Here is a 26,997-nt window from a genome sequence, read left to right on the forward strand (position 1 = left end):
ATAAATTGAATGAATCGAAAAAAAAATAAAAAATAATTATTTTTAAATTTTTATAGCCTAATTTTACAGATCAGAACGGGGCCTTCAAATTATTTGGGCCGGCCCTATATATATATATATATATATATATATATATATATATATATATATATATATATATATATATATATATATATATATATATATATATATATTGTTAAGTTAGTGGGGAACTTTTGGAGCCAAAACTAAAAATAACTTAGTAATTTTATTTATCCAAATCTTATATATAATAGTTGTTAAGTTAGTGGGAAATTTTTTGAACCAAAACTAGAGATAACTTAGTAATTTCATTTATCCAAAATTTTTTAATTATTTTTATAATTAATTTTTCATTTAATGGGAAAAGTTTTGAAGTGAAAGATTTTTTAATGGTTTTATTACCATATATAAAAGGAGATGAGAGGAGAGAAACTAATATACTCAAAGAAAAATATTATAAATGAAGATCTGGTGTATAAACCTATGTTTGTTAAACCAGTATTTTTTATATTCTTGAGATAGTTTTGGTGTTTATTTTGTCATTCTAAAGTGTATGTGATAAGCTAGGTGTAATGATCTCCGTTGTAATTTAGCATTGTAATTATCTTCGTTATATTATTTTGGATAACTTACTTTCTCACCTTTCATCTTCTTTTCTATATCTATGTTTGCTAGATTTATTTTTTACTTATAGTTGTGTTAAGTCAATTTCATTTGTGTATAGTTTGTTTTTGAATAATGTAAACTAATTAACTATTATTTTTTATTTTATACTTAACTTACTTTCTCACCTTTCATCTTCTTTTCTATATCTATGTTTGCTAGATTTATTTTTTACTTATAGTTGTGTTAAGTCAATTTCATTTGTGTATAGTTTGTTTTTGAATAATGTAAACTAATTAACTATTATTTTTTATTTTATACTTAACTTTCAATTATAGCAACACTCATAACAACACTACCTCTCAAAATACATTGGAGAGAATTGTGGAGAACACATATTTAATATACAAAGCAATTTATATGTGAGAAGTTGTTGCTTTAAATCCTAATTTCATTTTTTTAATTGTTTCAGAGAAATCAAACCATTCTATTTTATTATTTATTAACTAATTTTCCCCCACTCTTTATATTCTTTGCAGCATAAACAAAAATATATAAGGTTAAAATAATTTTTCTACCCCTAATTTATTATATTAATTTTAAATAAATTATTTACTAATTTTTTTAACAATTTATTAAAAATCACTTTACCTCACTAACTTCTTACTTTATTAATTTTATTAAAAAAAAAATTCTGATTTTTTAAAATTAATTAATTTCTTACTTTATTAATTTTAAGAAAACAAACTTCTTACCTCATCTTTTTTAACCATCGTTTTCTGTAATTATTAATCAAAACTAACTGTCCTTTTTTTCTTTCTCTAACCTATATAAAGATAAGTTAATTAGCTATTTCTTTTATTTTGTATTTATTTATTATTAGTTTAGTAAAATATTCTTCTAAATCAGCCAAAAAAATATTTTTTTTTAGCTCAAATAATCTTTTTCTCCTTTCCCCATCTTTTAAAATGAACTATCCAAAATAATTTAGTTTTCTTAATACTGTTTACACTATATAGAGTATCATCATGGACACCTCAAGGCTAAGATAACAAAACTAATAACACAATTTTTCATATCTCTAAAAAAAGTATGACAATTTTTTTATATTTAATATTTTGGTAATTTTTAATATTACTTTTTGTTTATTCTTTTTGAATTTGCATATTTTAGTAAGTTTAACACTAATATTTTAGTGTTAATAATAGTCACTTCTCCTATCAATTTTTTTTTATTTCCACCCTTACCATCTTTTCCTTTATATTGTTAAAATTTTCCTCTGTTATATTTATTTTTTAAGTATAAATTATTATTATTATTATTATTATTATTATTATTATTATTATTATTATCAAGTCTAAAATTTTGTCATAATATGTATATAATTCAAAAAAAGATATTATTTAAAATAAATTTAATTTCATTTTAATTAATGAATATATTATATTAAAACTATTTAAATAACTAATTAATTATTATATATATAATATTATAACTTTATAATAAGATTATTTACTTTCCGTGCATCGCACGGGTTAAAATACTAGTTATTATTAATGTAATTTCTCTTCATTTTTTGGTTATTATTTTTTACTTTTATTTATTTTATTTATCTATTTTTTATTATATTTTTGGTCAACTTCATTGTTGAAAAAGTCGTCTTGAAATAACTTATAAAAATTAATTAACTAAATAAATAAATAAATATTATAAATTAATAACTAAACTAAATTAATAAATAATAATTTTAATTAAATAAATAATAAATTAATAAAAAAAACACACTAACCCACTAATTAAATTTTCTCTTCAACTTCTCTCTCCTATTTATTTTTATTTAGTTAATTAAAATAAAATAATCTGATTTTTTTATAATTATTATAATTAAAAAAATTCATTAACTAAATATTTTAACGAATCAATTTGATTAAAGAAATTGAAACATAAATATTTATTCATAACCACATTTTAGTGTTGTCGTTGAAATTATTTTTAAACCAACTCTAAAGAAAGCGGTTTCCATAGTAAATATGATCTCAAGAAGAAATATCAAGTCCTTATCATTTTTTTTGTTAATCTTTAGAGTTTAGGTTTGGTCCCCTTCTATATATTTGCTCTTTGTTTTTTTGACATTTGATTTGTTTTTCTTTTTTGTTTTTTTGTTTTATTACAAATGATTTATTCGAATAACATTATTGAGATAGTGTGTCCGGAGTACACGAATATTTTTAGTGTATTTGATGTGATATATTGAGTTGAATTATCGTGACGAAATGAAATGGACAATTTTAAAAAATTTAGAGAAAAAATATAGGATGTAATGAGTCAGCCGTCGTTTATTATTCTATTTCTCTAAAACTAGTTGTAATGTAATATTCATATGACCAAGTACTACATTTATAATTTTAACTTTACTCAAAAGAAATAGACTAGTCCGCGTTTCCCTTTATTATCTGAAACAGACAAGTTTTATTTATATCCATACTATTGCACTTTTCAAGACGTTTAATTTATTATTCATAAAAAGTTAATAATGCAGGATGATTATAAACGTTTCCCTTTATTTTCCTAGATCTATCGGAAACTACATTTTACGACTTCCAAAACATTAGTAGCTTTTTCACTCTATAAAAGGATAGAATGCGGTATTACTAGTTTAAAGTACTCGTACTATAGTAGTACAATCTAACTTCACTAGTAATATGGCGTATTTATCTATTCCATCGACGGAAGTAGAAATGGAAACAATTGCTGGGCCAAATTGGCTTGAGCTTCCAAGAGATGTGACGGCAAACATCCTTCAGAGGCTAGAGACGATTGAATTATTGACTAGTGCATGTCAAGTGTGCCCCTTATGGTGGAATATCTGCAAGGATCCTCACATGTGGCGAACCATTAGCATTACCTATTATCGTTATAAACGCCATCCTGACAATAATGCGGAGATGCTTTGTCGCAATGCAATTAAGCGAAGTTGCGGTCAGCTTGAATCCATTGACATCGAACTTTTTGCAACGAATGATCTTATTGCATATATAGCTGACAGGTAATTTACTTCATACTAGTAATATTTTTGTTGTCTTAAGTCTTGTCATTTTAATAGATCTTCTGCAAATTTTACAGCGCTCCTCACCTCCGACACATGGGGATTGGAATGAGCTGGCTCTTTGATAAAGGATTTATTGAATGTATTAGGAAACTGCCATATCTAGAGAGTCTCGACATTTCATTTGTCATTAAACTGACAAAGGATTCCTTTGAAGCTGTTGGTCGATATTGCCCTCTTTTGAAATCTTTGATATGCAACACGACCCATTATGATAATGGTGTGTTATGTGCTATTGGTAAAACAATGCCCGGACTGCACCATCTTAAAATGTTTGGAAAGATGCCCACTGATGTTGAATTGCTTCCCATTATAGATGGATGTCCTCTACTTGAATCTCTCGACTTGTCAGAGTGTTTTTATGAGTCTTTTGAATATAGGGAAAGCTTGGAGAAAATGTGTCGTGAAAATATTAAAGATTTTCGACCTCCATCACAAGTCTCTTGTTATAACTATGATTCTGATTGTGACAGTGAGACTGAGAGTGAATTTTCTAGTTTGTTTAGTTACCAAGAATTTGAAAGTGCAATTTCTAGGATTCGTAGTGAAAATTGGGATGGTGAACTCACTGAACCGTAAATTAATACCATGTGGGGAACCTTGAAAATACCCAAATAGTTTGAAGGAACTTTATTTATGTTATCACAAGCCTGGCTGAATTAATGTTTTACTACATTCCCTTAGAACCTTAGATTCATGCGAGTTTTTCATTCTTCGTTAATCAAATATGCTTGAGTATCTATGACAAGTCTATATATTCCAATTGTTGTCTTATATTTTTTTTTTTTTTAAATAAGCAATTGATTACGAAATCGCACTAGGGGTGCAATCCAATCGAACAAATTACAATTTCGGAAAGGAAATAAGCGGTAACTTGTACCACTCGTGAAGATGAAAGTTACTCTACTGCTTCTATTAAATACTAAATAGATTTGCTCTATAATGACTTAATCCAAGCCCAAGTTGAGAATAGTTCACGCTATAAGGAACTTGTAATTGTGAGGTGGCCTGAATTCTCAGAATTTGTAGTATCAACTTGATATCTTTCTTTTCTTATTGTATTTTAACCGGTCAATTTTGTTTATAGACAAACATAAAAAAAATTAATTTGTAGAGAATTTGGAAATATTTGTTAGTTTATAAAATATTTTCATACTTACTTATTGACTTAATTTGATAGAAATTTTCTGATCACTAGATCGGTCATAAAAAAACAAATTTTCTAATAGTGATGTTCGACACGGTGGTGCAAGTCTCTAGAGTGCACGTCTCCAAATATATCATTGGTAAATTGATCAATCAATTAAATGCTACTATATATAGTAACACACAAATTAAAACACAAACTAAATAAAATAAAGATTTAATAATAAACCGTACATTCAACCAAAAATATATTGTAAAATAAATGAATATTAATATTTCAAATATGTTATTGGTAAATTAATCGATCAATTAAATGCTAATATATATTAACACACAAATTAAAACACGCACTAAATAAAATAAAGGCGATAAACCGTACATTCAACCAAAAACAAAAAATACATCATAAAATAAAAAGAATATTAATATCTCAAATATGTCATTGGTAAATTAATTGATCAATTAAATGTTACTATATATATTATATAATAAAATAATTAATATTTCTTTTACTTTATTATATTAAATAAATATTTAGAATATTAATATTCCAAATATGATTCAACTTGATTTATGTTTTATGTATCAGACAATATTTTGGAAGTGCATCTCCAAAATATTTTAAGGGGGTGAATTCGGAAATGCATCTCTGAAGACAGCCCCTCTCCAAAAAAAAAAGGTGATTTCGGAAATGCATATCCGAAAACACTTTTTTTTTTGTGTTTTTGGAAGTGTATTCCCAAAATCAACTTTTTTTCAGAAAAAAAAATGATCTCGTAGATGTATTTCCGAAATATAGGGGCATTTTGGTATTTTTCACCGTGGGTTTTCAAGAAGGTAGGGGTCTTTAAAGAAATTCTAAAAAAAAAAAGGTGATTTCGAATGTGCTCATCTGAAGAAACCTTTTTTCTAGAAAAAAAGTGCATTCGCAGATGTACATCCAAAGACACTTCTTATTTTAAAAATAAGGTGAATTCGGATGTGCACATCCGAATTAACTCCTTTCTTGAAAAAGGACATTTCAGAGATACACATCCGAAATATTGTCTGATGCAGAAAACAAATAACAAAACAACAAAGCTTGGATTTATCATAAATAATCGAAATCACAAAGATAGCTCAACATGAAATTAAAGTTACATACTATTAAACACGGGTAGTTGAGGACGGCACAACATTTTTGATAACATCGGCTCCCGATCTTTAAAGTTTCACATCCAACTTGAGCGGACTCTTCGAAGATTCTCGATCAAAAGTTAACCACATAACCGCTAAATCTTCGTCGTTCTTGACCTCAAATGGGGTGAACTAAACGTCTCCCTCGTCGTCAAGTGAAGGCGAACAGTACTCAAGCTTAACAACCTTCTGATTTTCTGGATATTGCAAGAGAGAGTTAAGCGATGATATCAATTCCGCGAAAGGCGTGTCGCGTGATGATAACACGGAATTATATAGTATATTTGATTTGATTTACATAAGTAATGTTTGTATTTTCTTTTAATTATCTCATTTTATTTTAGTATTATGCCGGTATTTTTATTGTTTCAGATATTTAGGATATTCGAAGACTAGTTGAGGAAAGGAAAGAAATCGAGAAGAAACCGTTAAAAAAGCCAAAGAAACGGAAGGAAGGTTATATAGCAAGAGGGAGGTGAAGAACAAAAGAAATAAATTGAAAAGACCGAGCCACCTCACAAGGGAGGCGCCCGCCTCCAAGGCTACGAAGGCCCACGTCTTCACCACCCATGGTGAGATGCCCGCCTCAAGGGGACTTGGGTCTCACGTCTCAAGCAATGGGAGATTCCCGTCTCCAAAGACAACAATTCCCTTCGCAGTTGTTAAGTGTCAAAATGTAGTTATTTTGTGTTTGTAAATAGTGGCACTTATCGATACTTTTTGTTAATACCGTTCGAATAATACCCCGTTTTGTGTATAAATACGTATACTTTGTGAATAGATGTATCTTCATATACTTTTATACTTTTTGATAGTTTTCTATTCATTTTGTAGGTATTGAGGCGTATTTGGAGCATGAGCAATAACGTGGCGAAGACACGGCTTCAAACGCGCGATTTTGAGCGGCGGAATCAATTCATTCGGCGAATAAAGCTCAAAACCAAATAATAATAAATCACCAATTTGGTTGATATGTTGTCATTGTTAGATAGACCATGGAATAAGCTTTCCAACGCTTCAAACCGGGCGCAAATCGGAGTTACGGTTCTCAAGATATGGCTAAAATAAGATTTCATTTTTCTGTTGAGCGGGCTAAGCGGGCTTGACCGCGCTAAGCGCGGTCTGGGAGCATTTTTGACACGTTTGGCAGAAAGTTTGGCGCTTAGCGCGGGTTTTTGGCGCTTAGCGTGGTCTGGCGGCTTAAGACCAATAAAAAACAGCCCGCTTAGCGCGGTGGGCGCTGTAATACGGTGAACTGACTTTTTATCAATCGAAATGTCGCGGTTAAGCAAGAGTCGCCACCGACTTTTATTTTATCCAAACAAATTCAGAAAGGCTAAAAGAAACAAAAAAAAACCTTTTAAAGAAATCTAAGTTCGGGGGGTAATTTATGCAAAGGGAAGGTGTAAGGCACCCTTTGCATCCATGGTTTTCCATGGGCTCTTAATTGCTTTGCTTGCTCGTTTGTTTTTAGAAAAAGTAGATGAAAGAAAAAAAGTGGACTTTAGCTCGTAAATGAGCGTAGCCAGTTTTCGAAGAATTGTGAGAAAGAATATTAAAGATGAGCATTGCAAGGCAATTAGGGGCAATTACCTTAAACTCAGATGATAGGTCTCTTTTTAGCCTTTCAGAATGAAAGGGTCTATCCTTGCCATAAGAGGGCAGGAAGCCTTTCGTTTGGAGGTTGAAGGGTCGTCGAAGCATCCTTGGCCATAAGACTGTCCCATGCCATAGAGGGGCAGGTAGTCTAAGGCAAGGATCAGAATAAGCCTTTTCGTAGGCATCCAGAAGATACCTCAGCCATTTTCCGTAGGCAACATCCGAGGGTCGAGGTCATAATTGTGTATCGAAGGCAGCATCATTTAGGGTCGCATGACCTTTTATTATCGAGGCAGCATGGCTGAGGTATCCTCAAATTCGAGGGACATAGCTTATTCTGCAAAAACACAAAGGCAACAGGCAACAGACAACAGGCAACAAGGCAACAGAGAGGTTACCCCAAAAGGGTGCGTGTGTGCAACAATCACGTGGTTAATTCAATATATTATCTTGTAAATTAGTGATTCTAGGTTAATTACAATCTTGCACTCCCTAAATTACTAACCACACAATAATATAAAGCAATAAAGGGGGCGGGAAATTGTAACCAGTGGATCCCTTAATAGGGTTTGACACAAGTAATAATAAACAAAGAAACATATCAAGGTTAGGGTTTTAGGGTTACCAAACTCGTAGCTTCGGCGGTCATCAAACCCTGAAAATTGGAAAGGAAGAATAAACAGAAAGGAGTGAGTGCATTATCGGTTCGAAGGTAAACACAGTTAACCCTAAAAACAAAAGATAAAGAATTTAAATAAATAACTAAAAAGCGACTTAGCTTTGCATTTGATCTGATATGGTTAACAGACAGTCGGAGGAAGCCTCGGGGTCGACCCTGAAAATATATGGCAAAACAAAGGCAGAAGAAAGTGTGAGTGTATGGCCAGTTCATTGACATTGAAGATAAAACCATAATTTTAAATAAAAGAGGCAAAATAACAAATATTTAAATAAGTATAGAGTCAGGACTTAGCTTTGGTTCATTGTGGCAGCCTTTGAGGGTGCATGGTAAACCTTCAGCTTTGTGTGCGTTAGATCTGGATGGTAGGAGATTGAGGATGAATTTGCGAATATTTGCAAGAATAGATGAACAGCTCGGATGTACCTCGTAATAAACAAGAAAGTGTTAGCAACTGATATATGTATAAGGATACATAAATAAAATGACAAGAATATAAACAATAATTGACTAAAAGAAAATTGAAGTTATTACATAAAATTCTAAAAGAACATTAAGAAAAATTAAGAGAAAATTAAAGTATCTAATTAAATGACTTCTAAATAAATGAAAATTAGAATAAAAGAAATTAATTATACTAATTAAAAAAAACAATTTAAGTAAGAAGTATGGAAACATATAGGAATGTCTAAACCATTTACCTAAAACCATACCATTTAATTATTATTATTTATTTAAAAAAATGGCATTTAAAAATAATGGATAGAAATCCTAATATGAATGAAAAGGAAAACCAACGTACAAACACGTTTTAAAAAAAAAGATCTAAGTTATTTAATTTCAAAATTGATAGAAACATTAAATAAGCAAAGATTAGAGTCATTAAAAGAAGAAAAGTCCAGTTTGTCTAGTTCTTTCACATCTCACGCCATGTTTTCAAACACAAAAGAAACCTCACCAATTCCCTTCTCTCAATCTTCTTTCTATCTCATAGATTAAACAACCACATAAAGCACAAACACACAAATAATCATATGCGATTACTACCAATTAATCAAATTAAACTAGCCTCCAATGAACTAAAAACAAAAGTGTAACCTGTTGTGGTGGCTGTATGGAATTGACAGTGGCAAATAGCTAGATACAGTGCAGATTCGGTGGAGGAGGATGGTGCGTGATTTGCGCTGGGGGAAGCTCCGACCGGCTGTTGCGGGGATCAGATTCTTCGGCGAGGGCGGAGGGATCTTCGGCTGTTGACAGAGCCATGGATGACCTCTTGAATCTTTTTTAACAGAAACCTGGATGGAACACGGTGAGAGCGGCTGCGCCGGAGATCCGCAATTGCGGGTCGGAGGTGATGATCGCTGGCGGCCAAGGATGTGATCCAGTGATCGAACAGCGGATTTCCGATGGTGACGTCGAGCTTTTGGAGTGGCGAGTTCATCACAGATTTGTGATTGGCCCCAAATTCGTCTTCTTTTAATCCTTTTGTTCTAATTTCTCCTAATATACCTACAGCAAAACAAAGAAAAAAAACTGAATCATGGTAAACACAACAACACAATCGGCGGAAGATAGAGTGGTTCTAATGGCGGCGAGCGGTGGTGATTGGGCACGGTGGAGGGTTCCAGCGTTGGCTTCGATGGAGATCGTCTGGACCGTGAGGAGGCGACATCGTAGTCGGAGTTTGCTGCCGTTTAGAATCTTCTTCTTTTCCTCTTTACCTGCAACAAATAAAATGGTGGATTCTTGTTGTTGCAGAAAGTTCAAGGGTTGAGGGTTTGACTCAAAAGAGACAAAAAACTTCGATCTAAGAAAGAAGTTTTGTATGTATTGTCCGTGAGAGCGAGCCATTGGAATAAGGGTTCGGGATCCACCCCTATATGTGTGAAAAGAGTGAATATTTATAAGAGGGGAGATTAGGTTAAAAAGTTAAAGAATGCATAAAATCAAATTAATCATAATTAATTAAAATAATCAAAACCCCAAAATTAAAATTATTTGATTTGAGATTTATGATTATATTTAATCAATTATGTCAATTCTTTCCTAAAACTACAAATACTAACCTAAAATGCAAAAAAGCATAAAATCTTTTCAAATCTTTTTATTTTATGATTGTTTTTTTTTTGTTTTATATAAAAAATGGAAAATTTGAGTAAATTAATATTTTTAAAAAAAGTTTAAATAATAAATACGAAAAATTAACAATAAGATGTATATATATATATTTTTTTTTGTGATTTTTGAATGTAAAATAAAATTAAAACTAATGTTAGAAACAAAGAAAAATGTTAGAAGTGGGAATCGAACCAGGGAGCTCTCACTATTGTGCTTTTCACGCTCAAATTCTTACCAACTGTGCCAATTCATTTATTCGAAATAAAATGGCGTTTGTAAATATATGAGGGCAAATTTTGGGGTATGACAGCTGCCCCTGTTCAATTTTCTTAAACCTGAAGATGTAGAGTGGATTGTATGCCAGTCGGAATCTGAAGGTAGAAGAGGATTGAACACTAGAATACCAAGAAATTTGCCCTAGCTGAGGTAGGGACTCTTGTTGGAGATGGGCTTTAAGGATGCCATCTGGTAGTTGTTGGAGTATGGATTGTTGCAAAATTTCTGCTTTTGTTGTCTTCTTTTTTTTGAATGTTGAGGAACCGTCAAAGGTATCGACTCAAATCTGTGTTGGGTTATTTAAGGAACCGTCAAAGGTATCGACTTAAATTTGAAGCATATTGTTGAGGCACCGTCAAAGGTATCGACTCAGATATGCAGACAGATTGTATAAGGAGCCGTCAAAGGTGTCGACTTATATCTGAAATGTGTTGTTAAGGAACCGTCAAAGGTGTCGACTTAACTCTTGATGTGGGTTGTTAAGGAACCGTCAAAGGTATCGACTTAACTCTGAAGCATATCATTGAGGCACCGTCAAAGGTATCGACTCAGATATGTAGATGGATTGTATAAGGAACCGTCAAAGGTGTCGACTTATATCTGAAATGTGTTGTTAAGGAACCGTCAAAGGTGTCGACTTAACTCTTGATATATTAAGGAACCGTCAAAGGTATCGACTTAACACTTGAAAATAGATTGTTAAGGAACCGTCAAAGGTGTCGACTTAACTCTTGTAAATGGAGATAGTGGTATCCTGAAAAGTAGAGGTTAGTTTTCTTTATGCCATGTCATGATGCATGCAATGTGTTTGTGTGACAGGATTCTCAAAATAAATGAGGACCTCGTATGTTATGTATGCAATTGTCGCGCTGTTTTATGTATTATGTATGAACGTGTATGCAATTGTATGAATATGTTTATGACATGTGATATGTGAATATGATTCATGTTGTCTTGATTGAGAAAATAAATCTCTGTATCTTTGAAGATGTTCAGCTGGGGATTTACGGTTTCTGCTTGGGGATGATCAGTAATTTGATGTATCCTGATTTAGAGATATAAATGGACCATGTTGAAGAAGAGCAACTTGTTGGAGAAATAATAGTGTCGAAGATGTAAACTCTGTTGGGGAGTCATGTCTTTGTCGGGACGAGCACATTTGAAGATATCTTCTTAATGATTACTCTGAGGGGATATGATCTTCTGGCTCTGTGGGGAGATGTGGGTGTCTTGAAAGTTGCCCCCAGTATCATAGTTATTTACTACTCGATTCAGGACACGCTACTGAGTATTGATCGAAATGTTGAACTGGACTTGCATAGATTTGCCCCAGTTAACAGGAACTTTGGAAAGATTCGCCTCACGAGGTCTGTGAGATGTACACTATGGGCAATATGCCCCCAGTAATCATAGGCTCATGACAATGTCTCGCGTTGATTGGGGAGTAGCTTTAGATATGCTTGGATGCATGCCTCTGATTGTTCGACCATCCATGAGAGAGTCTCGGAATCTCGACTTGATTGCCTCAGATTGATTGGGCCAAACGCGTCATGCCCCTTGTATACGTAAGAGACATGACTTCTTGGAGTAATTTTGTTTTGTCGGGATAACTTTCAGTCATTAGTTGTACTCTGTGCAAGTTCTTTCTGATGCTAACATTTGAAATTATGTAGCAGGATATGTTTAATAATGTATTCGTGAGATGCAATGCATACGTTTGTCTCGAGTTTTTGAAAAAACATTAAAACAAGAGATGTAAAAGCGTGATATTTGTAAAAACATGATATTTGTAACAATGTGATGTTGTAAAAACGAAATAGCAACTCAGCATTTTAGCAAACCTTAAGGAGTCGGGATACCTTTTTGGCGACAGTATGCTTTTGAACTAACCATGCTTCAATTAGGACTTTCAAGGGTTGTAACGTGGCTTGGTTCACGGTTTAAGAAACAAAAGATAAAGGCTCAAAGTTTATTTGTACCCACCCCTCTTCGTGATGATCTTCAGTCCTAAGCTCAGTTAATTCAACTTATGCATTCAGGTTCCAAGAGACTTTTGGATTTGTACCTTTGATAATGACGATGGTTTACAAGCAAAGAGAACTTTTGAGATGGCAGTCACTTCTTCCTTTTGGTAGTCACAATATTGTGTTGTTCAGGAACTTATTGACTTCTCTGTTTTCATCCTTTTGATATCCCTAATTTTTGTCTGAACTGTTTTTTTTTTTTTTTTTCTTTTTAGATTACAGTCAGCGGGATGCCTTGATTTTTGCCTAAGTCACCTTTTTTATTTTTGACTTAGCAGGCTTTTCTTGGTGTATATGTTTTTTCATTTTTTCCCTTTTGAAAGATATTGACTGCGTTGCTTAATGATTGATGAACCATCATTGTCTTTTGATTGACATCTCCAACACTTCTTTGATGTGTATGGTTGAACGTTTATGATTGAAACCTTTGTTGAAAGGTGTGCTGATTGATTCTCTTAAAATAGAATGTACAGCCAAATTAACTGAGAACTACCCTGCCCCAGGTTATGATCAAGGGTTTTAATTAGTACAAGAAAGAAAACTTCCACTTCTTAGGCTCAAAGGGGTTAACGAGGGATTAACATCCTTATATCTCCACTGTTTAGGAATTGAAATAATGCCTGTACATCGTCAACATAGTCCGTTCAAAAGCATACTGTATGAGGTTGCGGTATCGCTTTCGTCATCCTCCCTCAGAAGGCTTACAACTTAGCAGGAGTTGAATATCACAAAAAACATATGCGGAATAAAGACATAATTAAAAATGAGTGATAACGAAATAATTTATTCAAGACAAACATATGCAATGCACTGATGATAATTATTAAAACAGATAATGTCTATCATGAGTCAAATGTTTAAACAAACAGAATAGAAATTGCACATGAAAGTAGATCTAATGATCCAATAGTTCGTCCGTCTAGATCTCAATCAGTCTTGTCATGACTAGGCATAGGAGCGGCGATCACCACAGGAGTCTCAAGAGGAGTGAATTAGATTTCTCCATCATTGATCAGATCTTGAATCTTATTCTTCAATGTCCAGCAATTGTTTTTGTAATGTCCAGGACTGTTGGAATGGTACGCGCACCTCGCGTTGAGTTTATAGTCAGGAGTGGAGGTGTTAGCATTGTTAGGAGGGTCCCTCAGAGTAATCAGTTCGATCTTCAATAGATGTTGTAATGCTTGAACCAATGACATATTGATCTTGGTGAATTGATGCTTGGGTACGTCTGGCTTTCTTCGTTGTTGTGGAACTGGTGTAGAGATTCAGAGTATCCGGGATTCGAGCTTCCGGAATGTATCTGACATAGGACATCAGAACGAGTTATTCATAAAACCATATCTGAAGAGGAATGCCAGAACGGATCGTACATTAGACCATATCTGGAAGTGGGAAATCAGAACGAGTTATTCATTAAACCATATCTGAAGGAGAACAATCAGGATGAGCCATACATTAAACCATATCTGATGAAGGATATCAGAACGAGTTACTCATTAAACCATATCTGAAGGAGAACAATCAGAACGAGCCATACATTAGACCATATCTGATGAAGGATGCCAGAACGAGTCGTACATTAGACCATATCTGGAAGTAGGAAATCAGGACGAGTTATTCATTAAACCATATCTGAAGGAGAACAATCAGAACGAGCCATACATTAGACCATATCTGATGAAGGATGTCAGAACGAGTCGTATATTAGACCATATCTGAAAGAGCCATACTTTAGGATGCATTTAATTTTGTTGATGATAGTTTCATGACCGGTTGGTCGACCTGAAATGAAAAGTTAGTTTTATGCAATGTTATGAATGCAAATGCAATCTTTTCAAGGATCTTTAGGAATTTAGTTAGCAACATTAGAAACTAGTTTGGTCGCGTCTTCGTTTGAAGAAATCCGAACTTTGTCTTTGAACGTCTTTCTTTGAGAATCAACTCACCATATCGAGTGGGTCATCGCCTCTGATTCGGGATACTTCTAAATTTGATAGTATATGGCTATAGGAAAATAAATCCTCTTGCCCCTTGATTAGGTACTGTGTCTTTGAATTGGAAGGTATGTGGCCAGAGAAAAATAAATCCTCTTGCCCCTTGATTAGGAAATCAACCTTTGATAAGGGCACCTGAAATTGTGCGCCCTAAATCCCTAGGATCCTTGAAAGGGTTAGTTAAATAATGTTATGCTTATGATGTCATGATGTCATGATGTTATGAGAATGAAGTTCGTTAGAGTTAGTGCGAGATGGTAAGGACAAACAAGTCCTTTCAACAAAACCTGCGAGGAAATGAAGGTTAGTAGTGAACACAAACAAGTCACGCAATTCACACAAGTCACACAATTTTGGCTTAAGGCTTGCATGGAGTCTGATCAGGTGTCCTTCCCAAGGGTATTTCTATGGATAAGGAGATTTCAGCAACGGGTTCTACCAAGTGACTCAGAATTGTCAGCCCCCTCTAAAGCACCCTCGAACATGGTACATGCATACCACGCAATGATACTTTAGGAAGAAACCTATCTGAGCTGTAGTATCGGGTAGCGACCATAACTTGGCATGCACCAAGAATAGCCCCCCCACTACGTTCCTAAAAGTTAGGATGGGTTAAGGGTTACTAAAGGTCCTTGAGCTCCGACGCACCCAAAGATACATGCATAAACCTCTCTCATGCAAAAGAGGTACACAATAACCAGTGGAGGCCTAACTCAAGTGTGAACTTCATTTTGACCAACCCCAAGCATGCACAAGGGGGGTCTCCATGACTATGCCACTCCTAATCTTAGGTGTTCTTGAATCCGGGAATAGGATTCGTCCTTCAGTTTTCCCAAAACGCCCCTGAAAAATAAAACAAGCAGAGCAAACAATAGAAAACATTTTAAAATGAATCCTAAACCTTTAAGGTAACCCCTCTTAATCGAAAAATCCCCAGCAGAGTCGCCAGTTCTGTAATACGGTGAACTGACTTTTTATCAATCGAAATGTCGCGGTTAAGCAAGAGTCGCCACCGACTTTTATTTTATCCAAACAAATTCAGAAAGGCTAAAAGAAACAAAAAAAAACCTTTTAAAGAAATCTAAGTTCGGGGGGTAATTTATGCAAAGGGAAGGTGTAAGGCACCCTTTGCATCCATGGTTTTCCATGGGCTCTTAATTGCTTTGCTTGCTCGTTTGTTTTTAGAAAAAGTAGATGAAAGAAAAAAAGTGGACTTTAGCTCGTAAATGAGCGTAGCCAGTTTTCGAAGAATTGTGAGAAAGAATATTAAAGATGAGCATTGCAAGGCAATTAGGGGCAATTACCTTAAACTCAGATGATAGGTCTCTTTTTAGCCTTTCAGAATGAAAGGGTCTATCCTTGCCATAAGAGGGCAGGAAGCCTTTCGTTTGGAGGTTGAAGGGTCGTCGAAGCATCCTTGGCCATAAGACTGTCCCATGCCATAGAGGGGCAGGTAGTCTAAGGCAAGGATCAGAATAAGCCTTTTCGTAGGCATCCAGAAGATACCTCAGCCATTTTCCGTAGGCAACATCCGAGGGTCGAGGTCATAATTGTGTATCGAAGGCAGCATCATTTAGGGTCGCATGACCTTTTATTATCGAGGCAGCATGGCTGAGGTATCCTCAAATTCGAGGGACATAGCTTATTCTGCAAAAACACAAAGGCAACAGGCAACAGACAACAGGCAACAAGGCAACAGAGAGGTTACCCCAAAAGGGTGCGTGTGTGCAACAATCACGTGGTTAATTCAATATATTATCTTGTAAATTAGTGATTCTAGGTTAATTACAATCTTGCACTCCCTAAATTACTAACCACACAATAATATAAAGCAATAAAGGGGGCGGGAAATTGTAACCAGTGGATCCCTTAATAGGGTTTGACACAAGTAATAATAAACAAAGAAACATATCAAGGTTAGGGTTTTAGGGTTACCAAACTCGTAGCTTCGGCGGTCATCAAACCCTGAAAATTGGAAAGGAAGAATAAACAGAAAGGAGTGAGTGCATTATCGGTTCGAAGGTAAACACAGTTAACCCTAAAAACAAAAGATAAAGAATTTAAATAAATAACTAAAAAGCGACTTAGCTTTGCATTTGATCTGATATGGTTAACAGACAGTCGGAGGAAGCCTCGGGGTCGACCCTGAAAATATATGGCAAAACAAAGGCAGAAGAAAGTGTGAGTGTATGGCCAGTTCATTGACATTGAAGATAAAACCATAATTTTAAATAAAAGAGGCAAAATAACAAATATTTAAATAAGTATAGAGTCAGGACTTAGCTTTGGTTCATTGTGGCAGCCTTTGAGGGTGCATGGTAAACCTTCAGCTTTGTGTGCGTTAGATCTGGATGGTAGGAGATTGAGGATGAATTTGCGAATATTTGCAAGAATAGATGAACAGCTCGGATGTACCTCGTAATAAACAAGAAAGTGTTAGCAACTGATATATGTATAAGGATACATAAATAAAATGACAAGAATATAAACAATAATTGACTAAAAGAAAATTGAAGTTATTACATAAAATTCTAAAAGAACATTAAGAAAAATTAAGAGAAAATTAAAGTATCTAATTAAATGACTTCTAAATAAATGAAAATTAGAATAAAAGAAATTAATTATACTAATTAAAAAAAACAATTTAAGTAAGAAGTATGGAAACATATAGGAATGTCTAAACCATTTACCTAAAACCATACCATTTAATTATTATTATTTATTTAAAAAAATGGCATTTAAAAATAATGGATAGAAATCCTAATATGAATGAAAAGGAAAACCAACGTACAAACACGTTTTAAAAAAAAAGATCTAAGTTATTTAATTTCAAAATTGATAGAAACATTAAATAAGCAAAGATTAGAGTCATTAAAAGAAGAAAAGTCCAGTTTGTCTAGTTCTTTCACATCTCACGCCATGTTTTCAAACACAAAAGAAACCTCACCAATTCCCTTCTCTCAATCTTCTTTCTATCTCATAGATTAAACAACCACATAAAGCACAAACACACAAATAATCATATGCGATTACTACCAATTAATCAAATTAAACTAGCCTCCAATGAACTAAAAACAAAAGTGTAACCTGTTGTGGTGGCTGTATGGAATTGACAGTGGCAAATAGCTAGATACAGTGCAGATTCGGTGGAGGAGGATGGTGCGTGATTTGCGCTGGGGGAAGCTCCGACCGGCTGTTGCGGGGATCAGATTCTTCGGCGAGGGCGGAGGGATCTTCGGCTGTTGACAGAGCCATGGATGACCTCTTGAATCTTTTTTAACAGAAACCTGGATGGAACACGGTGAGAGCGGCTGCGCCGGAGATCCGCAATTGCGGGTCGGAGGTGATGATCGCTGGCGGCCAAGGATGTGATCCAGTGATCGAACAGCGGATTTCCGATGGTGACGTCGAGCTTTTGGAGTGGCGAGTTCATCACAGATTTGTGATTGGCCCCAAATTCGTCTTCTTTTAATCCTTTTGTTCTAATTTCTCCTAATATACCTACAGCAAAACAAAGAAAAAAAACTGAATCATGGTAAACACAACAACACAATCGGCGGAAGATAGAGTGGTTCTAATGGCGGCGAGCGGTGGTGATTGGGCACGGTGGAGGGTTCCAGCGTTGGCTTCGATGGAGATCGTCTGGACCGTGAGGAGGCGACATCGTAGTCGGAGTTTGCTGCCGTTTAGAATCTTCTTCTTTTCCTCTTTACCTGCAACAAATAAAATGGTGGATTCTTGTTGTTGCAGAAAGTTCAAGGGTTGAGGGTTTGACTCAAAAGAGACAAAAAACTTCGATCTAAGAAAGAAGTTTTGTATGTATTGTCCGTGAGAGCGAGCCATTGGAATAAGGGTTCGGGATCCACCCCTATATGTGTGAAAAGAGTGAATATTTATAAGAGGGGAGATTAGGTTAAAAAGTTAAAGAATGCATAAAATCAAATTAATCATAATTAATTAAAATAATCAAAACCCCAAAATTAAAATTATTTGATTTGAGATTTATGATTATATTTAATCAATTATGTCAATTCTTTCCTAAAACTACAAATACTAACCTAAAATGCAAAAAAGCATAAAATCTTTTCAAATCTTTTTATTTTATGATTGTTTTTTTTTTTGTTTTATATAAAAAATGGAAAATTTGAGTAAATTAATATTTTTAAAAAAAGTTTAAATAATAAATACGAAAAATTAACAATAAGATGTATATATATATATTTTTTTTTTTGTGATTTTTGAATGTAAAATAAAATTAAAACTAATGTTAGAAACAAAGAAAAATGTTAGAAGTGGGAATCGAACCAGGGAGCTCTCACTATTGTGCTTTTCACGCTCAAATTCTTACCAACTGTGCCAATTCATTTATTCGAAATAAAATGGCGTTTGTAAATATATGAGGGCAAATTTTGGGGTATGACAGGCGCGCTTAGCGCGGTCTGCGACTTCAGTTTTTGTATATATGTTGTAAAAACACATTTTTTAGGGTTTTTATCATCTCTTCTTGACAAGTTGAGCTCTGATCCATATTTTGTAGTTTAGAGCTTGAGGAAACACCATTGGATGCTACACCATGTGGATTGATCATGGATCTGTCTCGATTCCATTGTACCGATGAGATCTTTCCGGTTCATCTTCTCTCTTCCCTTTGTTTCATTCCAATGGTGGGTGTTGTATGTATATTTCTACTCTTATTGTATGTATATTTGTGGATCTTGGGATCGTTTATATATTTGCTTTACAAATCATCATTGTTATTGTTCTTGATCTTTTTGCTTAAATGCTCTGGACTTGTGGTGTTGCAGACATGGGCATCATAGATCTTGATTAGGAATGATAACTGTTAGTTTCTGGATTGCAGACATGGATTTAGGGCTAACAATCGTAGTGGGTATCGAGTTTAATGCCTCCGTGTTGTTTGTGTCGGTGGAGAAATCGCTGATGTGAATAGTGTGGTTGAGCTTTCGTCGGTGTTGCAGACATGGGCACCGATGTGGCGTCTCAATTGATGCCCGGTGATGTTGATGCGTATTGTGAGTGTCGAGCGATAGATCTTCGGATTTAAGTATTAGACGGGTAGAACGAAATACAATTCCATAACTCTTTCTCTTAGACTATTGAGAATGTTTATCTGCTTTTTTTTACTTTTCCCGCATTTACCTTTCCGCACCCCAAATCATGAAACATAGAACGCGAGATAGTCGAACGGCAGTTTTTCTCAACCAATCTCTGTGGACACGATAATTCCCGGATAAATATTTCCAAATCTTTTGTTGCTTGCCGCTCTACCGTTCCAACAGCAACTTGCAACTAAAACATATCCGAGAAGCAAAGCTTCTCCCCCACTTATCTTCAACCAAATCTTGCAAACTAAACAAACAAGTACCGACAATTTTTCACACACTTGTCGCGAACTAAGGGACAAACAACATTCGACAACTTGGCCGGACGAACCGACCTGCCCTGATACCACTAATGTAACACCCCAATTCTACTCACGGTAATTATAACGAAAATCATGGTTATAAAAGTTCAACACCACATGGGATGATACATTTTCAACTTAAAACAACGACCATTAATCACGTATAGCACATAGATACATAGCATAACATATTTGGATGAACCTCAAACAACCTGTATTAATTTTCTTGAAGATAAAATAATTTATTTTTACTATGCAACAGAATCAACTAATTTAACTCAATATCATTCAAAACGTCATATTCCAATTCAACGGAGTATAAAACAACATCATGTATGCTAATGGTAATTACATTTGACTTTGTTGATTAATGCATTCCATTTGACTTTGTTTATTATGGTAATTACAAATTATTTTTTAACATATTCTTTCCTTTTATTATATTGAAAATAGATTTTCCTCCAAAATTTCAGACCTTATAGCAGGGGGGGAAGAGTTGTTTGGGAAAATAATGAACTGAAGGTTGTTCTTGGTGCTGGAAGATATATGCTAATGGCTCCTTTTAGTTAATCCATTTGACTTTGTTTATTATGCTATTTATCTAAATTCCTTTAAAGCTTCAGTAAGGAGAGCCAAATCTGCCTCTTGAAAATTTTTGAAAATTCTAAAATACATGTGTATTTATATAGCAAAAAGCTTCAATAGTATATTAGAATAAATGTGTTTTGTGATGCATTTTCCAATGATGTAATGAAAATGCACATTGCTTAGATTTGTTTTGAAAGCAATATAAGGAAATGGAAAAATAACATGAATAAGATACTGCACGGTTCATATAGCATACTTAACCTTAGTAATATAATGATTCAGTCCCAAAACTAAAATAAACAAATAAAGATAAATAAATTATGTTTTTACAAGTAAATATACTATTTGAATTTGGAACATGTTTCTTATCTTTTATATATATATATATATATATATATATATATATATATATATATATATATATATATATATATAGGGAGCGTATCCGGTGAGAACTGATATTTTTGTGAGAAACGAGAACTATCGATATCAACCATTTGATTTGATTAATGCTCAAGATTTAATAATTCCATATAAAGAACACTTTATAGAATCCTTTTCTATTACTTTTAATATTTAAAATTTTCATAAAAATTGAATCTTACCAAAAATATTATTCTATATGCTATTTAATTTTCTATCAAATATATCAAGTTTAATTTTTCCATGTTATCTCGTACTTTTTTTTTTCAATCTCTCTTGATTCTTTAAATTTATTATAAAAAATAAATAAATCATATTTTATATTTTGTTTATTGTTAAAGAGTTTTGATATTATTTATCTTATTAAAATAGACTATGACTGTAAAATAGATATATCTAAGGTATAGAACTTTATTTAATTTGTGGACTAAGAATTTTATTTATTTATCACCTATATATTGATTTATTAAAACTATTAAAGAATTTGAAATTATAACCTACATTTTAGGTTGGATGATTTATTTATTTACAAATTAGGAAATTATTATTTTAACAAGTTCTTATTTTTATTTGATTAAAATTATTTCTTTTATAAGAAAATAATATTTTCATTTGATTTATTCTTTATATTTTATTAAAAATATTAAAGAATGTAAAAGTATTACCAGTATTTAAATTCTGTTGCTTTATTTATTTACGTGTTTGAAAATTTTTATTTTTACAAATTTTACAATTGTGACTATTTTAATAATTTATATTATTGTTATAATATTTTAATAGTTATGACCCCTCTTAACTATTGGCAAATTATAAATTTTAATCTTATTATTATTTTTAATTAAATAAATAATAAGATTACAATTTCTAGTTTACCAATATCATAAAAAGTCTACAATTATTAAAATATTATAACAATAGTAAAATTTATTTAAAATAAATCAATCAAATTAAAATATCCAAAAAAATCTTTAAAAATACAAAAATATAGAATATAATTTTTTTTATAAATAATAATATCTGGAACTCCTTAACAATACAATAAATAATAATATAATAAAATTGTATATTTTAATGAAATAAATAATATTAAAATTCCATAATAATTAAAAAAAATATGATTTTATTTTGCAATAGATATAAAGGATCAAGAGAGTTAAAAAAATTGTACGATATATCATGGAAAAGTTAAATTTTACATATTAATGGAAAAAATAAATAGCATATTGAAAAGTATTTTTGGTAAGATTATATTTTTATAAAAAATATTAAACATAATAGAAAAGATTCAATAAAGTGCTCCTTATGTGAAATTATTAAATCTTAAGCGTTAATTGAATCTGATGATTGATATTAATAGTTCTCATTTCTCATAAAAGATATCAGTTCTCACCGGATACGCTCCCTATATATATATATATATATATATATATATATATATATATATATATATATATATATATATATATATATATATATATATATATATATATATATATATATATATATATATATATATATATATATTGTTAAGTTAGTGGAGAACTTTTGGAGCCAAAACTAAAAATAACTTAGTAATTTTATTTATCCAAATCTTATATATAATAGTTGTTAAGTTAGTGGGAAATTTTTTGAACCAAAACTAGAGATAACTTAGTAATTTCATTTATCCAAAATTTTTTTAATTATTTTTGTAGTTAATTTTTCATTTAATGGAAAAAGTTTTGAATTGAAAGATTTTTTAATGGTTTTATTACCATATATAAAAGGAGATGAGAGGAGAGAAACTAATATACTCAAAGAAAAATATTATAAATGAAGATCTGGTGTATAAACCTATGTTTGTTAAACCTGTATTTTTTATATTCTTGAGATAGTTTTGGTGTTTATTTTGTCATTCTAAAGTGTATGTGATAAGCTAGGTGTAATTATCTCCGTTGTAATTTAGCATTGTAATTATCTTCGTTATATTATTTTGGATAACTTACTTTCTCACCTTTCATCTTCTTTTCTATATCTATGTTTGCTAGATTTATTTTTTACTTATAGTTGTGTTAAGTCAATGTCATTTGTGTATAGTTTGTTTTTGAATAATGTAAACTAATTAACTATTATTTTTTATTTTATACTTAACTTTCAATTATAGCAACACTCATAACAACACTACCTCATAATTTTGAAGACTCTATTTGGTGGAGAGATGTTATTTCTAATGATTTAAACTTGGATAGATTTGAAGAAGGTTTTTCTGGGTGTGTTAAAAGTATTATTCGTAACGGTAAGAACATCCTTTTTTGGCATAGTGTTTGGTTGGGGGATCATGTTCTTCACGTTAAGTTCTCAGAATTGTATGATATCTCAACAAAAAAACTGTGTTCTGTTTCGGAAGTGCGGCAAGTGGTGGATGGTTCTGTTTTCTGGGATCTTGATTTCTTGTTCGCAGCTGACAGCAATGTCATTGCTGCGCCATCTGCCAGCGGCCTCCACAGCGGCGATGGGCTGGTTTTGGTGCTGCTGCAGCTCCATGCGGTGAACTTGCAGCATCTGCGGGACTGTTTGATACAGTCTAACCACGGGCAGACTGAGGAGGAGGACCAGCACATATGGAATCTGAACAGTTCTGGACTGTATTCTGTTAGCAGTATTACTAGCCTGGTGGGAAATAGTAAGGAGAGGGCTTGGAACAGCAACTTGATAAAGCAATTGGAGGTAATTTGGAATACTAATCTGCCGATTAGAATTAAATTATTTGCTTGGAGAGTTTTAACGGATAAATTGCCGGTTAAGGAGCTTTTGATTCAAAGGGGAGTTTCTAATTTCCCTTCCGTCGATTGTGTTTTTTGTTCGAACCATCAGGAGAATTCCAATCACTTATTCTTTAACTGCTATATTTCTAAAGAAATTTAGGACAAAGTGCTCGCTTGGTTGGGGATTGAATCAAATCTTTCTTTTCTTGGTTTGTTGAGTTTCGACGCTATTCAATTAAAGGTGAAGAAAGTCAAGGTGAATGATAGGATTAATGTTATTTGGGTCGCCACTCTTTGGAGCTTGTGGACCATGAGGAATGCAGTTATTTTTCAGGATAAATTATTTAGCTTTGATGAAGTGTTTTACAACATTTTGTTTCTCTCTTGGAGATGGCTTTCTTTAAGTCATTCTTTGGTTGTTGCCAACTTTTATAAGTGGTTCAAAAACCCCTTGGATTGTATCTAATTTTGTTTTCTATGTGTAAGGGTTGCACCCCTAGTGCGATTTTTTATTGCATTTGCCTATTGAAAAAAAAAAAACATTGGAGAGAATTGTGGAGAACACATATTTAATATACAAAGCAATTTATATGTGAGAAGTTGTTGCTTTAAATCCTAATTTCATTTTTTTAATTGTTTCAGAGAAATCAAACCATTTTATTTTATTATTTATTAACTAATTTTCCCCCACTCTTTATATTCTTTGCAGCATAAACAAAAATATATAAGGTTAAAATTATTTTTCTACCTCTAATTTATTATATTAATTTTAAATAAATTATTTACTAATTTTTTTTAACAATTTATTAAAAATCACTTTACCTCACTAACTTCTTACTTTATTAATTTTATTAAAAAAAAATTCTGATTTTTTAAAATTAATTAATTTCTTACTATATTAATTTTAAGAAAACAAACTTCTTACCTCATCTTTTTTAACTATCGTTTTCTGTAATTATTAATCAAAACTAACTGTCCTTTTTTTCTTTCTCTAATCTATATAAAGATAAGTTAATTAGCTATTTCTTTTATTTTGTATTTATTTATTATTAGTTTAGTAAAATATTCTTCTAAATCAGCCAAAAAAATTTTTTTTTTTAGCTCAAACAATCTTTTTCCCCTTTCCCCATCTTTTTAAAGGAACTATCCAAAATAATTTAGTTTTCTTAATACTGTTTACACTATATAGAGTATCATCATGGACACCTCAAGGCTAAGATAACAAAACTAATAACACAATTTTTCATATCTCTAAAAAAGTATGACAATTTTTTTATATTTAATATTTTGGTAATTTTTAATATTACTTTTTGTTTATTCTTTTTGAATTTGCATATTTTAGTAAGTTTAACACTAATATTTTAGTGTTAATAATAGTCACTTCTCCTATCAATTTTTTTTTATTTCCACCCTTACCATCTTTTTCTCTATATTGTTAAAATTTTCCTCTGTTATATTTATTTTTTAAGTATAAATTATTATTATTATTATTAGTATTATTATTATTATTATTATTATTATTATTATTATTATTATTATTATTATTATTATTATTATTATCAAGTCTAAAATTTTGTCATAATATGTATATAATTCAAAAAAAGATATTATTTAAAATAAATTTAATTTCATTTTAATTAATGAATATATTATATTAAAACTATTTAAATAACTAATTAATTATTATATATAATATTATAGGGTCATGCTAACGTGTGCCCTAAGGGCACATGTTAAGTATACTATAATTAGAAAAAGTTAAATGTAATTAAATGCAACAGAGTCATATTTAAAGTTTCAATACATTGAATGCACGCGTTCCAAGAAAATATTTCTATAAATATTTCGTTAACTTGTGCCCTTGGGGCACATGTTAGCTTTCCCAATATTATAACTTTATAATAAGATTATTTACTTTCCGTGCATTGCACGGGTTAAAATACTAGTTATCTTGAAACAGTACAACTTTTATTTATATCTATGCTATTGCACTTTTCAAAACGCTTAGTTTAGTCTTCTTAAAGGTTATTAATTCACAGGATGATAGTAATAATAATCAACATTTTCCAAAGTCTATCGGAATTTACATTTTACGTCCAAAACATTAGTAGCTTTTTCAATTTATAAAAGGATAGAATAAGTTAGTACTGGTATTAAATTACACTAGTACCACAATCTAGGTTCACTAGCATTATGGCGTATTCATCTATTCCATCAACGGAAACAATAGTTGGGCCAAACTGGCTGGAGCTTCCAAGAGACGTGACAGCAAACATTCTCCAGAGGCTAGGGACGTTTGAATTACTGACTAGGGCATGTCAAGTCTGCCCTTTATGGTGGAATATATGTAAGGATCCTCACATGTGGCGAACCATTAAAATGACCATGTTGTTTTCTTCACGCTACCATCGTAAGAACCAATTAGTCAAGGTTTGTCGTAAAGCAATTGAGCGAAGTTGTGGTCAGCTAGAAGACATTGATATTGAGCGTTTTGCGACGGATGATCTTCTTGCATACATAGCTGACAGGTAATTAACTTCATACACTTTCCCTGCCTTTATGTCATATCATTTTAATAGGTCTTGCTGCAAATTTTACAGCGCTCTCCACCTCCGACACATGAGGATTGCAATGACCTGGGCGCTCTCAAATAAAGGATTTATTGAATCTTTTGAGAAACTGCCATATTTAGAGAGTTTGGACATTTCATTTAACATTAGACTGTCAAAGAAATCCTTTGAAGTTGTTGGCCGATGTTGCCCTCTACTAAAAACTTTGAAATGCAGCATGACAAAAACGATCTTGAGCGACGTTGATTATGATGATTCATTTGCCATTGCCAAAACAATGCCCGGACTACGGCATCTTAAAATTTCAGGACAAATGCCTATCAGTGAAGGATTGTCTGCCATTCTAGATGGATGTCCACTACTTGAGTCTCTTGACTTGAAAGATTGTTATTATTTCCGCTTTGAATATACGGAAAACTTGGAGAAAATGTGCCGTGAAAAAATTAAAGATTTTCAACCTCCAGAAAACTGCTACTCTTCTGACCATGATTCCGATTAG

At 32.3% G+C, this 26,997-nt stretch overlaps 2 protein-coding genes and 1 long non-coding RNA gene across 3 annotated transcripts; 2 read left to right on the forward strand and 1 right to left on the reverse strand.

Annotated features, from left to right (window-relative positions):
- Positions 1–3,326: 3,326 nt before the first annotated feature.
- Positions 3,327–4,309, forward strand: LOC131658284 (putative F-box/LRR-repeat protein 23). The gene is made up of 2 exons (XM_058927596.1): positions 3,327–3,670; positions 3,820–4,309. The coding sequence occupies exons 1-2, from the start codon at positions 3,327–3,329 to the stop codon at positions 4,307–4,309; spliced, it is 834 nt and encodes a 277-aa protein (XP_058783579.1).
- A 3,013-nt stretch (positions 4,310–7,322) lies between these two features.
- Positions 7,323–18,839, reverse strand: LOC131661818 (uncharacterized). Its single transcript, XR_009301265.1, has 2 exons — positions 9,429–18,839; positions 7,323–8,756 (listed from the first exon to the last, which is right to left on the reverse strand). It is a non-coding gene; the product is annotated as an uncharacterized LOC131661818 (long non-coding RNA).
- Positions 18,840–26,121: 7,282 nt separating this feature from the next.
- LOC131658285 (putative F-box/LRR-repeat protein 23) lies at positions 26,122–26,997 on the forward strand. The gene is made up of 2 exons (XM_058927597.1): positions 26,122–26,456; positions 26,529–26,997. Exons 1-2 carry the CDS (start codon positions 26,122–26,124, stop codon positions 26,995–26,997), a joined length of 804 nt encoding a protein of 267 aa, XP_058783580.1.

The sequence above is a fragment of the Vicia villosa genome, linkage group LG3 (assembly GCF_029867415.1).
Source record: "Vicia villosa cultivar HV-30 ecotype Madison, WI linkage group LG3, Vvil1.0, whole genome shotgun sequence".
NCBI lineage: Eukaryota > Viridiplantae > Streptophyta > Magnoliopsida > Fabales > Fabaceae > Vicia > Vicia villosa.

Excerpts from the sequence above, each read along its gene's own strand:
- LOC131658285 (XM_058927597.1), top strand. The coding sequence starts at position 26,122 with ATGGCGTATTCATCTATTCCATCAACGGAAACAATAGTTGGGCCAAAC. Across the intron at positions 26,457-26,528 it reads CTTGCATACATAGCTGACAG|CGCTCTCCACCTCCGACACA; the intron begins GTAATTAACTTC and ends CAAATTTTACAG.
- LOC131658284 (XM_058927596.1), top strand. The coding sequence starts at position 3,327 with ATGGCGTATTTATCTATTCCATCGACGGAAGTAGAAATGGAAACAATT. Across the intron at positions 3,671-3,819 it reads ATTGCATATATAGCTGACAG|GAAACTGCCATATCTAGAGA; the intron begins GTAATTTACTTC and ends TGAATGTATTAG.